This window comes from Gymnoscopelus braueri, assembly GCF_963280865.1.
Source record: "Gymnoscopelus braueri genome assembly, chromosome: 22".
Lineage (NCBI taxonomy): Eukaryota > Metazoa > Chordata > Actinopteri > Myctophiformes > Myctophidae > Gymnoscopelus > Gymnoscopelus braueri.
Genome location: NC_137624.1, coordinates 13942271 through 13957535, shown reverse-complemented (window position 1 = coordinate 13957535; position 15265 = coordinate 13942271). Strand labels below are relative to the sequence as shown.

The following is a 15265-nucleotide window of genomic DNA, read 5'->3' as shown; positions in this document are numbered from 1 at the left end:
CAATGAAAAGTATTAAAAGGCACTTCTGTCAAAACCAGCTAACTCCATTGGATCCTCAAATCCTCAAACCAAAGGGGGGTGGAGTTAGCTGGCTTTGCTCACTCCAGGCTCCACACCCTTTTGACCTCCAACCTCATTGTGAGCTTGGAGGTCCATTCAGCTGTTCTTATCAATGATGGACAAAACCTCCTAACTCCACGTTGTTTTTCATTTCCTGAAAAAAAAACATTTTGGAGTCAGCTGGTTTCTGCCCGACGAGATATAGCATTTATAGTCCAATACATTTTCTTTTGTTCAAATGAAAGTGTAGCCGAATGTGACTGTGTGAAAAGGTCTCTACAAAAATGAGACAACACGAACAAGCAGTTGGGAATCCTTACAAATTCTACTCTGAATTTGGCTTTCTGTCAGGCCATAAATAATACATTTTAGGAAGGAAGGCCATATAAGTCGCAACATCCCTTTACTGTCTGGCAGTGTCAGAATGCTTCAGGGGGTTTCAGCCCCTTTTCCTGCCTGTGTGTCCATGTTGTAATTTCCTACACTCCTAAAGTCCCCCTTCATCGTCAAGAGCCATATTTTATGTGGGGGTGAGGGGTTATTGTCATAGGTGACTCCAGTTAAATACATCAAAATGGTACTTAAGTACAGTACTTGAGTAAATGTACTTAGTTACTTTCCACCCCGGGTGCAGGCGCAGAGGGAATTGAAACAGGGGAAACAGCCAACCCATAACAGGGTCCTGACCACACCAGCACATGACACATTGTATATTTTGAAACAACATGGCCCTATATTGAATACAATACAAACACATTTTGAGAGAGAATGTATTGATCACTAATGAGTGATCAGTGTTTTTATTTTGCAATCACTTAAAGCTTGTCCTGAAACTATTCAATTGTTATTAAAAGGCTCCAGTTGCTATCTTTAAACTAAATTGCATTCCATAACTTAAACAAGGAAGACTTACCCGTGGACTCTTGAGTTAATTTCTCACAAAGATATATCGATGATATAGGAGATGATGTATCAATCCTTGGCAACACTGGCATAAATCTCTATGAATCTGACTGCTAACAAAGCCACTGGAATCAGTTGAAATATACATTTTGGGGGGGAAATCGTTCAAGTTAAACATTCATCATGTCACCACATCTCTGGAAGTATCTTAAGAGGTTTATTCATTTTATCAGCCAATTACATAAATTCCAGTGACTGCCTTAGGTGGCATTTTCCTTGTGCCGCACCTTTTTCAAACCCAACTGTCTTTGCAGTGTCTGGTCTATGCTATTCTCTCCTCTTTGACCTACTTCTGTTCTCAGCTGAGCAGATCAGATGCTCACCGCTATAGATGCTGCATGTTCTTAGTAAAGCCTGATTTATACTTTGTTGTACGACAGCATTGCATGCTGAAAATATCCACTATGACAAGCTCACGAGGCGAGCGTTTAGCAACTCAACCTCATCCCATTTTCATATTATGGTTGAGGGAGCCTTGGCCCCACAATGTAATACATTTTATTTATATAACATTGGTAAAATAATTGAGACCTATTAGGCCTGTTACTTTTGGTAACCCATTCACAGTCAAAACAAGTTATACAGTTATATATACAATAATTTTTCATTTAAAAGTATCAGTTAATCTATAAAAGTGGAGGATAAGGTAAAAAACTAAGGTAAGAAATATAATTTGAGAGGGAAAGACACTGTATAATGTCAAGAATATGTATTTATTTATTTATAGTTAAATACACTACAGTGTTTTGACTGGGCTTATAGACACAATGGTAGGCAAAGTAGTACATGTAATCTCCATCAAAACAAATATAGCACTTATACATTATAATAAATGCTCATAGATATTGCCATAGCATACTCATAAAAAGTATGGATGGGACAGTTCCATTCATACCATTGCTGTGCTTCTGTGTCTAGACAAAACAGGAAGAAATCAATCCATGGGAGCCTCCATGACAAGCTTGTTTGATACAATGCGATCGATTCAATGGTATCCATAGTGATAAGCGGCATCAGGTCCTCACTAAAGTAGGTGGCTGTGAACACAGAAGTAGGGCGCTTGTTATGACCCATCTATTTTATACTGTATCTATACGCAGCAAGGGAGCACTCATACACAGGACAAAATAGTTCAGACTAGAGTCTGGATTGTGTTCCTATTTGTGCCATTACAGGGCTGTGCAGATTCTGTAAAGATGCATATGAATGCAAGTCTATGTTGGACTTTCCTCAGTTGAGACGGTACACTTGTTTTGTCGACAATATCCCCGCCAAATTTCTAAAAGACTCGGCCGCCTCCATTGCTCCAATCATTACCCACATAATAAACCTCTCCATCATACAGGGACGGGTCCCTAACGATTTCAAAAAAGCAAGGGTGACCCCTCTGTACAAAAAAGGAAACAAATTAGACCCTGGCAACTACCGCCCTATTTCTATTCTTAGCTCCATCTCGAAAGTCATGGAAAAAATAGTCTATGAACAGGTCGATAAGTATCTTGCCGAAAAAAATCTAATTTACAAATTCCAATCTGGTTTCAGAACAAACCACTCCACTGACACATGCCTTCTCTATTTGAACGACTCTATCAAACAAGATGTCGACAAGGGCAAATATTGCGGCATGGTCATGCTGGACCTCCAAAAGGCCTTTGACACCGTCAATCACCCAATTATGATCAATAAGCTCAAAGCAATAGGTTTTGATGATACGTCAGTGAACTGGATGAGATCCTACCTGGAAGGGAGGGAGCAAGTGGTGGAAGTAAACGGCACCCAGTCCCCCCCCCTCCCTGTGACTTGTGGTGTCCCACAAGGAAGTATACTAGGACCTTTACTGTTCCTGATATATGTGAATGACATGTCATCGGCCTGCGACTGCAAGCTGTTCCTGTTCGCAGATGACTCGGCCCTGCTAGTCTCGGACAGGGACAGGCTGCAGGTTGAGAAAACTCTCAGCTCCGAACTCAACAAGATCTGCATCTGGCTCTCTGACAACAAACTTTCATTACACCTGGGTAAAACTGAATCCATCCTCTTTGGGTCCAGTCCTAACCTTAGCAAGGCAGAGAGTTTCACGATCAAAGTGGGTGATAATGTCATCAAAAGAAAGGATGAAATTACCTACCTGGGCTCCATCTTGGAGGCAAACCTCTCCGGTAACAAAAACGCCGAAAAAGTGATCAAAAATGTCAACCGAACAACACGCTATTTGTGGAGGATTGATCGCCTAGTCAGTAAGAATACTCTGAAGATTCTTGCAGGGGCCCTCATTCAAGGTCATTATGATTATGCATGCACTTCATGGTATCACAACACCTCCAAGGCCTTAAAAACAAGGCTCCAAACATCCCAAAACAAACTTGTAAGGCTACTTCTTGGCCTCAATCACAGAACCCATCTAACCCCTGCTCATTTTGCTAGGATTGGATGGCTTAGGGTTGAGGACAGAGTACAGCAACTTGCTATGGGCCTGGTCTTCAAGATACACCACAACATTGGGATCCCCCTGTATTTGTCAAAATACTTCAAAAATGTTAATGAAGTCCATGATCATAACACCAGAGGCAGCTCCACTGATCATGTTCAACCCAGATTTGGCTCAACTAAGGGTATGAACTCATTCTCATGCTATTCATCAAAAATGTGGAATGCCCTACCAAAAGGAGTAAAGGAGTGTAAAACCCTACTCACTTTCAAAACTGCCCTAAAGATACACCTTCAGGAGGCTGCAATTCGAAAATGGCCCCTGTCTAAGTCTTAACCTACCCCTCCCTACCCCCCCCCCCTCTTTCATTTTCCTCTTTTGTATATATATATATATATTTTTTTTTCTCTCGTCATACCAGTAACCTGAAAGCTGATTGTATGACATTCTGTATAGTAGTGTGTATATCTGCCTGCCTCTTATATTTCATCATGATTTGTGTGCATGGGGTCCTCATCTTAAACAAGCGTAATGCTTAATGAGGGTTTCCAGTTTAGTAGACCTTGTATTGTGAATTTGTACTTCCATGTACTGTTATGTACTGTCATGTACTATTCTCATGTCTTTCTAAATAAACTACATCAATCAATCAATCAATCAATGTCTGTGCAGCCCTATAATGTCGAGAAATCAAACCCAAACTCGTTTTTTGTTCAGTGTGTGAGTCCTTCCTTGATGCATGTAACTTTTTCCCTGACGGATACCGAACCACTGCACCAGAGAAAAAGTTAAACAAAGGACCTTTTTTCAAGACACAGCTCAAACCTTGCAAATTGCAATTTAGGCATTGGCACTCCAGGGTAATTTACAAAGTGCGAGATGCCATTGAACCCCAGTCAATAAACGACAGAGTAATGGTCAAGTAAATAGAGTGCAAAGAAAACAACCGCTGCAAAGTAACCTAAAAAACCCAGTATTTGTCTGAACAACATACTATCTAGATAATGTTATCATTTGTAAACATATCTCCAGTACATACATAACATAACATGGACAGGTAACCAACATACATCTGAATAGTACTGCATAACTAGCATCTATCAAGAAAATAGGCAACAATAAGTGATACAAGGAATGAGGAGGGCTAGGGGGTGAGGTAAATGGGGATTGAGTCTGCAGTCCTGCCTGAGGGAGGGTCATTTCACAGCTTGGGAACCAGGGGGGAGAAGAGACACTTGCAGCATTGGCCAGGGTGTCATAGGGAGGGAAGACAGACAGACTGACAGACAGACAGACCGACCTTGATCCCACAAGGACAATTCACTTGTCATAGCAGCACCGTAGTAGGAAACACAGGACATTATACTTAGATAGGAGTAGAGAGCTTCAAGAGTAAAACATAAAATGAGAAAGGAGTAAACAGTTTCCCTAGGAACAGGCTTCCTATGTAGAATGTAGGTGTGGACCATGTTCTAACAGAGATTGTGTACTACAACTAATATTTGTATTGTAGAAATATGCACTTCATGGAGAGTGTTTTGAATTTGTTTTGTCCTCAGTTCTACAATGACACTGACTGTAAACATGTAATAGGTCAATTTCATACCCTCCAAGTTAATTTAACACTGAGGATTTTAGTGTGGGTGTATTTGTGTATGTGATAAGCGAATGAAATTGACCATCTGGATTTCAGGCTGACTCTACTCTGACATTCGAGACATTGTACAAGGACAAAAGGCACAACACTGTATAAACCACATAGATAAACTAGAAAGAAGCGCATATCTCCACCAGGCTGGGTTGCCTATCCAGGGCAAATCATTGGTTGCAGCCCTTAGGACCCGAGAAAACTGCAGGGGGAAAAAATTGTTACTTCAACATAATGTTCAACTTTTCACATTCTTGGTAGCCCCTATGGGCATAAGTGAAAGTGCTTTTGAAGGCACACTCTATATACAGGCCCCCTCAACATGTAATTCCAATTTGGAGTTGACTGGATGTTGCGTTCACAAAATGGTTTTTTTTTGTTACAAATAAGCCCCTCCCACAAATTTTGGAAGGAAATTACAGGCGACCAGCATGGAATATCAAATCCCTGTTTGATGCATATTGTCACATGACTACTGAGATATTTGTTCCAAATTGCTACTGTAATTTGGTGGAAATAAATCAGGTTTCTGAAACAAGCATGCATGGTGCCCCCCGTAGTAAGTCAAACCAATTTTGGTTCTGCATTGTTTAGAAGCCTCTAAATGTGTGATTCAAATCTGGGGTGGATCAGACGATGCATTCATGATTCTTCCCATTTTTTTTGTCAAATAGACCACTCCTGCAACTATAGAAGGCAATTGTAGCTATATGGAATACGAAAAATTGGAATACGTTTACTTCATCAGCATTACGTAAGTTTAGAACTTTTCATTCTTGAATGTATTCATACTGTAAGGGCAGATTTTAGACTCTCAGCGACAGCGTTGAACTAACATGCATATAGACAAAGATAGAATCTACTTTGGGAATTTATCTGTATTTACCACAGCATGAATAGTTCAGTTCACCTTGGGGAAAAAGCCAAAGTAAGCATTGAAGGGCTTGTGCATTACTAATTCATGCAGGGATTCACACTACATGAGAAACACATCAGTGAGCAGCGATGATGCATCTGAAGATGGCACATGCTATGGGAATGAATGCACTTCCAGGAACTGAAGGCAGTAAAGAGCTTATCTTCTCACGCATGTGTCAACAAATCAGTGGACTAAGAATTATTTCTTATGTCGGCCAATCTCTCAATCAGCTAATGTGGACTCCGTCTCCAACCAACCGGTGACGCCTACACAGATGAACTCTGCGAGAGCACATCTGGACGCGATACTGTGCTCTCGTAAAGTGGATGTGGTGTTATTTATCGCTTCCTCACGCCACTCCACTACAACATGGTTACCCAGTCGGTGCACATTTTCCTCTGAATGCACAGAGGAAACGTGAGGGTCTACGACGTGCAGTGTGTGTCGAGACAAATGCACTACTGTCAGGCTAAACTGTAAAGCATGTAAGAGTAAAGTGTGACATGCTATCTCGCTTGTTCTTCCTCTTATTCCTCCTTTATGTCCATCATCACGCATGTGCACAGACATACAGACGAATCACACATGCTCTACTCAGTTGAGTACAGGTATGTGTGAATCGTCTGTATATAGAGCATGTGAGGAGTCTACTGTATGTTTCGCTCCTATGCAGTTCAAACGTGTTCTGTAGGCGGCATATGAGTCTGTATCACTTCTGTGTGGGTGGATTACTTAATGTGTGAACTCATGTGTGTGCATCTTTGTGGGGGTGTATACACACATCGGGTGTGTGTGTGTGTGTGTGTGTGTGTGTGTGTGCACTTGAGCACTTGAATTTGTTTGCTTGCATTTGATTTTGCATGATTCACTTTTCTTGACAGTCTGAACTGTTTGTATGTCCAAGCAGGCCATGACAGTGGCATGTTTCTCTGGCAAAGGACGATTGCTTTGCACACTGGTCCAGCTTTATTGATGTTTGAAGAGGGGGCGGGTTGGAGGTTGGGCCTGGAGGTTTCCACAACTCAAAGCAATGCCCCTCTAGTGGCTACTTGAATAACACATCACTCACTATCACACTGATAGTAGGAGAGCATCATTAAAATGCTGTATTCGGCCACAGAAAAAAATAAAATACTATTTCAGCATTATAAACGCTCCAACACAGTAAAATTCTCAGCGTTAATTGCTCTCTCTGACTTACAAATGTATGAATTAACGGTGGATTTTACTGAGTTAGATTAATGTGCATTTGTATCATGTTGCATCAGCAATGCATCCTGCAGCATCCATGTATTATCACATACTAATTGATAGAAAATGTTTACGTAATATGGGAAGAACCCTGTCAGATGCCTATATACAGTACATACTGTATATATTGAACACTTGTGATTTTGTTTTTACATGATGCAGCATGATGAATTGCATCAAGTCATACTGCAATAATATCAGCAGCCAGGTTGGCAGCCGTGTCGGCAGCCCATAGGCCATGTCGATTACTTCAGCCTTGTTATTAATTTATCAGCTCACTGCAACACACTGGGACATAACTGTGTTGTTTGATTTATTATTCAGAAGACTGTTCAATGGCTTTACTGGCCTAAAACCACCTTCTTTCAATTTCATTTTCAATCAAGGCCAAATGTGTTTTTGATATAAACCCACCATGGAATTATTCCCCTCAAGAGGGAAAATTAAAAATTGATTAATATATCACAGAATAAACCACTGTCCATCTACTTGATAATCCCTCATAGGGTATTTTCTTGTGTTTACCTCCGTTATGGGTTCTATTCAAGTGGATACTATCAGAGTGATATCGACATTTGCCTCTGTGGTGGAAAAGGTTTGCCTAAGAATAGTGCCGTACTGTACATGTTAATAATCGTGTGTGTGTGTGTGTGTGCTGGCGCGCAGCCTCTCATGTGTGTTAAGAGGGAGCTTGTTTCCTAGGTAACCAAGAGGTTGATTTTTTTCCCCTCCTCACTATTGGGGATGCCCTCTCGGTTACTTAAATGCTTGGCTCCATCTCTTCTATGCGGGGTGGTTTTCCTTTAATGACATTACCCCACGCCATGCACTGCATGTTACAGTTGTGTAAGTGCGAGCCTGATTAAATGAAGAAGGACTTAGTAGTAGTAGCCTACAACTCTCTGGATGGTCGATTTCTTATGTTCTGCAGGCCTAACGTGCAGATGCATGAACTCAAACAGTAGGTTTTAATATAGGCCTAATAGGGGTCCTTGAACGGGTTCCAGGGGGTTAGCAGTTAATGTGTTAATAGCATCAACATCAGTTTAACCAGTTAACACAATGGAAACAAGTCCCCAGGACTTTTTTTGTGTTATCCTTTTAGCCTTAATGTCTGACTGTACCTTGTGCTGTTTACATTTCTGATATATATTGGCTATTTTAAAATACCTCAAGCTCACATGCATTGTGAGCTTAGATCTGCTATTTTAAAAAAAAACAATGTGAAACATTTGGAATATTTTTGAAAAATGTTACTGGCCCAAAAATATTTTCAGATGGGGGTCCACGGCCATATGCATATCAATTTGGGGGTCCTTCCTTGACATGAAAATGTCTGAGAACCACTGGGTTAATAGGTCTGCATTAGTGTAGACTGTAATGATTTCATAAGACAACTCCGGCAATTATTCAGGTGTCTGATTAAAGAACCCCAGGCCATACAACATCACACACCGGGGGGAGTCATCATCATCTGCTTATAGGAGTGTGTGTCTCTGTGTGTGACGGTCGATGCATGATTTAAGAAGCTGAAATAATGAACAGCATGGATGAATGAACAAATGAGCAGTTTTCAGTGTAGGGCATGCAGGCTATGTGGAGCTGTGCATGTCACACGTTTCCTTTCCGCCCAGTAGGAATGGTGGATTTGTTTTTACATCAAGGCATTTCCGACCCAACTATCTATGTGACCCGTTCCAGCTGAGCGGAATGAACACCCCTCTCTCTCCATCTGCTGTTCGCGTCCATCTGAAGAAAATACATTAAAAAAAAAGAGTCACACATTAAAAGCGTCTGCACAGCAAAATCCTAAGTGTTATAATGTATCAATTTAATTTGTACACAATATCAAATTAACATATTTGTACTGAGTGGATCACAAGACATAAGTCGCATAGCTATGCACATATGGTTTGGTTACATAGCCTTGGATCAAGACCATAGATAGTATTTGATCGAGTCTGACTTTTACTTTCGCATCTACGATAGTCTTGGCTAGCACCCCCCAGTGCGTCCTGCACTTTAACTAGTAAAACCTGCACTTCTCCGTACATGTACAAAATATATTTATAAGGTGCTTACCCGGTTGCCTCAAATGGTAACTCACGCTTAGGTGTCTTTGTGGAGTGTATTAGTCCGTAGTTTTTTTTAAATAAAGAAGTGTTTTAATTCCGTCCGAGGCCGAACGCAATTTTTTTCCGCCTCGTTTATTTCCTGATTACATTGACTGTAATTCCGGCTTTCGCCGGATGCGCCCCGTCACTACCGCCCATTGAGGAATACAGGGAACTTCCGACAGAATCCGACACAGACTGGATTAAAACGCATAATATCTATTGAAAACTACGGACTAATACATTGCACAAAGACTTCGCAGATCTAGTTAACATTTGGGACAACCGGGTAGGCACCTTATATATATATTTGTGTAAATGTACGGAGAAGTACGGGCTTTACTGGTGAAAGTACAGGACACACTTGGTGGTGCAGGCCAAGACTTTCATAGATACGAAAGTAAAAGTCAGACTCGATAAAACACATGATAGTCTTGTTCCAAGGCTAATATGGCTACAAAAATGCCATCAATGTGATAATTTGGCACTGGTTTTGTTGCCTATGACTAGCCTGTTAATCATGGCTTAGACGTGCATCTTCTCGATGTGATGATCTAATCTTTGTCTGTCTTTTTGTAGAGCATTGTTCTGAATCTGTCAATCTGGACCACGATCTTGCCTTGAATTACATGGTTGACGCCTTGACGGGAAATTTTATAAGCAAAGTGCATAATCTTTAACGATAAACTTCGTTTCTTCTGGTTAGAGTCATTGCTCGACGCTCGTGCAGAAGAAGAAGCCAACGGTAGAGCATAGAGTTTAGGGTAGAGCCTAGGGGGTAGAGGCTATAACATTGGTTCCCAATCTAGTGAAAATAGCAGATCTATGCAATGCATTGTGAGCTTGTAGATTGGCTATTTTCACTACTTCTTAAACTAGTATCCGTTTTTAAATGTATGGAATTTCTTTGATTTTTGGCGTTTATTTATGAAATTCATTTGAAAAATTTCTGAATATGTTTTTAATTCATGAACATTTTTGATTTTCTAAGGAGGGGGGTTTACATTCAAAGCAAAATGTAGGAAATGAAAAAAAAATTAAGGGGATATTTACTCGCGACCCATACAAATGGACCTGCGACCCACAAATGGGTCCTGACCCACTGTTTGGGAAACAGTGGGCTATAAGGTGGGGGCGCGCACATATCCTACATACATAGGCTGCGCACACATACACACACACACAGCTGTCAGCACCAAGGACAGCGCAGAGAGTCGCCTCATGAAGCGTCGCATCATCAGTGGAATCACTTCACAGCAGCAGAGACTCTCTGTACAGTAAGAGCATTTGAAGCTAGGAATATGGTTTAGATGCTGACTGAGAAGATTTTTTTTTTTCTTTTCTTTCGGGAAAGTAGGGGATTTACTGCAGATAATCTGCAAACGAAACCGATTATGTCAGGCTACTGTAGGAGAAAGGGAGTTTATATATAGGTTATCCATATGAATGCTGCAGTGGTGGAGGGGCTTCTCCTTCTGGTCGCTCGCATTCCTCCGCAGTGCATGTAAATCTACCGGCTCCGGTAGATCTTTTTCTTTTTTTCTTGTATTTTTTTAAAAGAAGATTTTTGTTTACATTTTTAGATTTTTCTTTTTCTTTTTATAAGAGGATCCCCCCCCCCCCCCCCCTACATTTTCCATTTGGACTGTGGTTCCGGGGGTCCGGAGGAGGCTGGTCGAGCCGATCGACCGGCCGAAGCAGAGACTGTTGTTGATGTTCTCCTGATCGCTGGTTGTCCACCAACCACCAGACCACACCACGATGCGTCTGTTTCTGCTGGCGCTGCTGTTCTCGTGCTCGTGCGCGCGGGCCGGCTGCGAGCCCAAGATCGTGAACATCGGGGCCGTCCTGAGCCAGAAGAGGTACGAGCAGGTGTTCAAGGATGCGGTGACCCAGGCCAACCAGATCTACGGCCGGGACAAGTTCAAGCTGACCGCCATCTCCGTCACGCACAAGCCCAACGCCATACAGATGGCCCTGTCGGTGTGCGAGGACCTGATCTCCAGTCAGGTAGGGCTGTCGTTCTCCGCAGGGGTGCAAAATAAATGACACAATTTACTGTCCATCCAATTTACTGTCCATCCTACACAGAACACCCACACTTAATATAACTCAGAGGGGCCAGTGGTTCTCAACCTGTGGGTCGGGGACCCCCAGGAGGGTGCCCACATGATTGGGGGGGGTCCCCAGATGATAGTGAAGTGACAATTTAAGGACTTTTAAGACATTTTTAATACCTAAACTAAAAGAAAACAAAGAAAAGAAAAAGAGCATTACTGCATCAAAATTAATCAACCAACTATACTATAAAAACTGTTCCAACATTGGCCAAATTGTCAAATAAGAAAGAGGCAAAATAAACAAATAGACGATCTACAAGCTCACAACGCCTCACATTGTGAGTCGTTGTGAGCTTATAGATCTTCTATTTTCACAATATTTATCTGTGAACGGAGTCAAACAAAATGGGGGGTCCCTAGTTCAAATATGATTATTTTGGGCGGTCACGGCCTGAAAACCACTGTTCTAAGCCACAGATGTCACAGACCCCAATCAGAGAAGATTTGTGTTGTTAAAATGTCCTAAATTATTCAAATTTCATTATAGCTTAGTGCTATTTTTGAATAGCCAAAGTATAAAATAGGGTTAAAGTGGTTAAACTGATTTTGATGTTATATTTACTAGTTTTGCTGAGGGGACCCCCTGGAACCCCCTCAAGGACCCACGGCAGGCCCCGGTCCCCACTTTGAGAACCACAGCCATAGGAGTCCTTTTGGTTACATTACACTCAGAGTTACAAATGGATAAATGAACACTTAAGGATTGTACTGTGGTGGTTTGGGGTCGATATATAAGTACTGTGATTGGGTGAATATTGCGTGCAGGTCATTTGCCATGTCATCTGATCTAGAACTCTAGGTTGTCCAGCTTTGGACCACAGGGAGGCAGACTCTCTCTGCGCAGTAAAAATCTGTTATACTTTCTCTGAGTCCATCTGGGTCATTTTTTTTACAGAGTTAAATGGACACAGAGGATGATGATGATGATGATGTTTTATAGCTCAAGTAGGTCTAGACCTAATTGTAAAGTGTATCAAACAACTTGACGAGGGAAGAAAATTGCCTGTTTATCCTCCTTATCTGGCTCTTAGGTTGTGTAATTTATCATTATAACGTTTTCATTATATCACTGTCCTTTCACGTTCACCATTAAATGACCCAACTGAATGTGACAAACCTCTCTGTTTCTACGCAGCAAAATTCTGAGTTTAAAAAGGATTTGCTCATTAAAGTAGCCTATCACTGGCTGATGATGTGATGAAGCCTGCACATATATGTATAGATTTCTACAGTACGTATCATGGAAACTTGGTTTCTGCAATACAAAATGCACGATGCCCTGAAAATCTGTAAATCCTTTACCCTGTCAAAGTAATGGTATTTTTTGTGTAGCAAAGTTCAAATACAGGCATTTGGGTCGTGTCTTGGATAAGAGGCCAAATGTACAGAGCCATATGTAACTGCATATCTACACTGTAATATCCACTGTGTTTATTTTATCCATTTGCAAATGTACATTCGTACACTCTCAGTTCCCCCAGGGGTCTATACTAGACCCCTTGCTTTTTCCCCCCTCTATACACTAAATATCTTCACCAGAAAATAGCTAATTTCCAAGATCACAGTGTTGTGAGCTTGTAGTTCTGCAATTCCCATTCAAAATTAATTCCAGAATAAGGACACTATGGGTTCATGTGGTTAGATTAACACCGAGGATTTTACTGTGTACTGACCGAGCTGAGAGAGAGCCAGTGAGCAATGAAATGAGTGATGCATCATTCACAATTAGCAATTTGGCTGTAGTTCTATAGTTGCGCTGTGTGCACCACATGATCAGATTTTGCTTGTGTAGCCAGCTTCGGTGTAGAGGCTACACAATAAAATCCCAAGTCTTAATGTAACTCTGACAGTGTACAAATGTAACCAAATGGACCCTTACCCGTCCATTTGGTTACATTTGTACACCGTCAGAGTTACAAAGGGATAAAGTAACCGTGAGGATTTTACTGTGTAGGCTACACAGGGTGAATCACTCACAAAGTACCACTGACTATGATGTGACACACTTATGTCTATGTATGTATGTATGTATGTATGTATGTATGCAAACTTGTTTTCTGCAATGCTTTCTGCAAAAGGCGCAAAGAAACATGCCATTATGTGGTGTGAATATCAAACAAACAACTCAAATTTCATAATTTATGCATTTGCGTAAGCGTATATGCCCCTTGAGAGTTGTTAAACCATCGGAACAACACTTTGTAAAGCGCAGACCCTCATCTCAGATAATGTTCTATGTAGCTTTTGAAAAGCACTGACATTATGTTGCACAGAGTGTTGAAGCGTGAAAACCCTCTTTCTCGCTCGCTCTCTCTCTCTGACTGAGTCTCTATCTCTTTTTTTACTGTCTTTGCCGCTACCACATGCACAAAACAACACACCACTCTCACTGGTTATAGTGCACTTTATTATGTCCCGGGCCCTTTGCTTAATGCTTAGTCTAATGAATATAATTGATAGAGGCTTCTGTGGTAATACAGTGTCTTGTCACTTGCTCGCCCACTACATTAGCGTGCAGTCCTTATTCGACCAGCAGGCTCCAGAGAGTACAAGTGCAATGTTTCAGCGGTACACGTGCACCTTTTCCCCCCCACACGAACGGCTGTGTGTGAGGAAATCACACCTTCTAATTGGCTCGGTGTCTATCTAATCATGAGAGGTTTAATGAGACGAGGCTGTTTTTTGGGGGTTGATGATGATAGTCACTGAGAAGGAAGCTCCATGGCAGATGGGACAGTAGATGCCTGGGAGCTGTGCTTGGATGAAAAACCTCGCAGCCATGCTGCTCATGCACAACGATCCATATCTGTGCAGCCTTGCCAGCTTTCCTTCCTCCTCCTCGTTCAGTTCTCAAGGGCATTTCTGAAGGCAAAGCTTTAAGAAAGGAGAGCAACTCAGAGCATGCCACCATTTTACCCAGGAAACTACTTTTAGTTTTTCGCTGTAGAACACTGTCTGCTGGTATAGTGTAGTGTTCATAGTGACGATAGTAGTAATGGAGAAACAGTAATAGTAGAATATATTCCACATTTTCCAATAGTATAAATCCTCTTCAAATCTCTTGTTACAGAATACGTCTTATTTTATTGACGTATTATGTACTGTATGCTAGGGATGGAGCGGAATGTGCTATTGGTTGCCTCTAATGTTGCACGTGATGTAAGACACTGCTGCAGTACAGTTATTGTCAGCTAAAAGCTCAGGTTTTAAAGGTAAAGTTAGTACAAATATGTACATGCTATGTAGGTACTTGTGGGCCACAGCTAAGATGTACATCTACGTACATCTTGTACACTTAATGTAACAATATTCTATCCTCCTCCTTTAACCACATGAACCCTATTCTGGAGTGAACATACTGTAAGCTGAAAATAGCAAATCTACAAGCTCACAATGTGCCGCAACGTGTTGTGAGCTTGTAGATCGGCTATTTGTGGTGAAGAGTAGTGTGTAGAGGGAGAAAGGGAGCAGACCAAGTATAGAGCCCTGGGGCACACCGGTCAACTATCGATTAAGATGCTAGAAATTGCTTTTCATACCTCCTAGACATTTTCATTGGTTTTCTTGACAGACCACACAGACAGGCATATGTTAAAATTGATGCTCCAGTCTTGGAGCAAAACTATTTATTAAGGCCGCTGCCAATGTTTACGCTTATGACATATGTCTTCATCTGGGCAAAACGAGTGAAATGATGCATGAAGACATAAGTCGAAACTCTGGCAGAAGCCTTCATCTTTGCATCTAGGCTAGAGTGTGTGA

The 15265-nt window shown here is 41.4% G+C and overlaps 1 protein-coding gene across 4 annotated transcripts in view; it reads left to right on the top strand.

Annotated features, from left to right (window-relative positions):
- Positions 1–11144: 11144 nt before the first annotated feature.
- Positions 11145–15265, top strand: part of LOC308078158 (glutamate receptor ionotropic, NMDA 1) — a gene marked incomplete at both ends in the record, with an annotated part of 39760 nt that continues 35639 nt past the window's right edge. For all 4 annotated transcript variants that reach the window (XM_080419280.1, XM_080419279.1, XM_080419278.1 and 1 more), the window contains one exon: positions 11145–11393. In XM_080419280.1, the coding sequence (XP_080275406.1) occupies positions 11145–11393 (249 nt within the window). The remainder of the gene's footprint in view (positions 11394–15265) is intronic.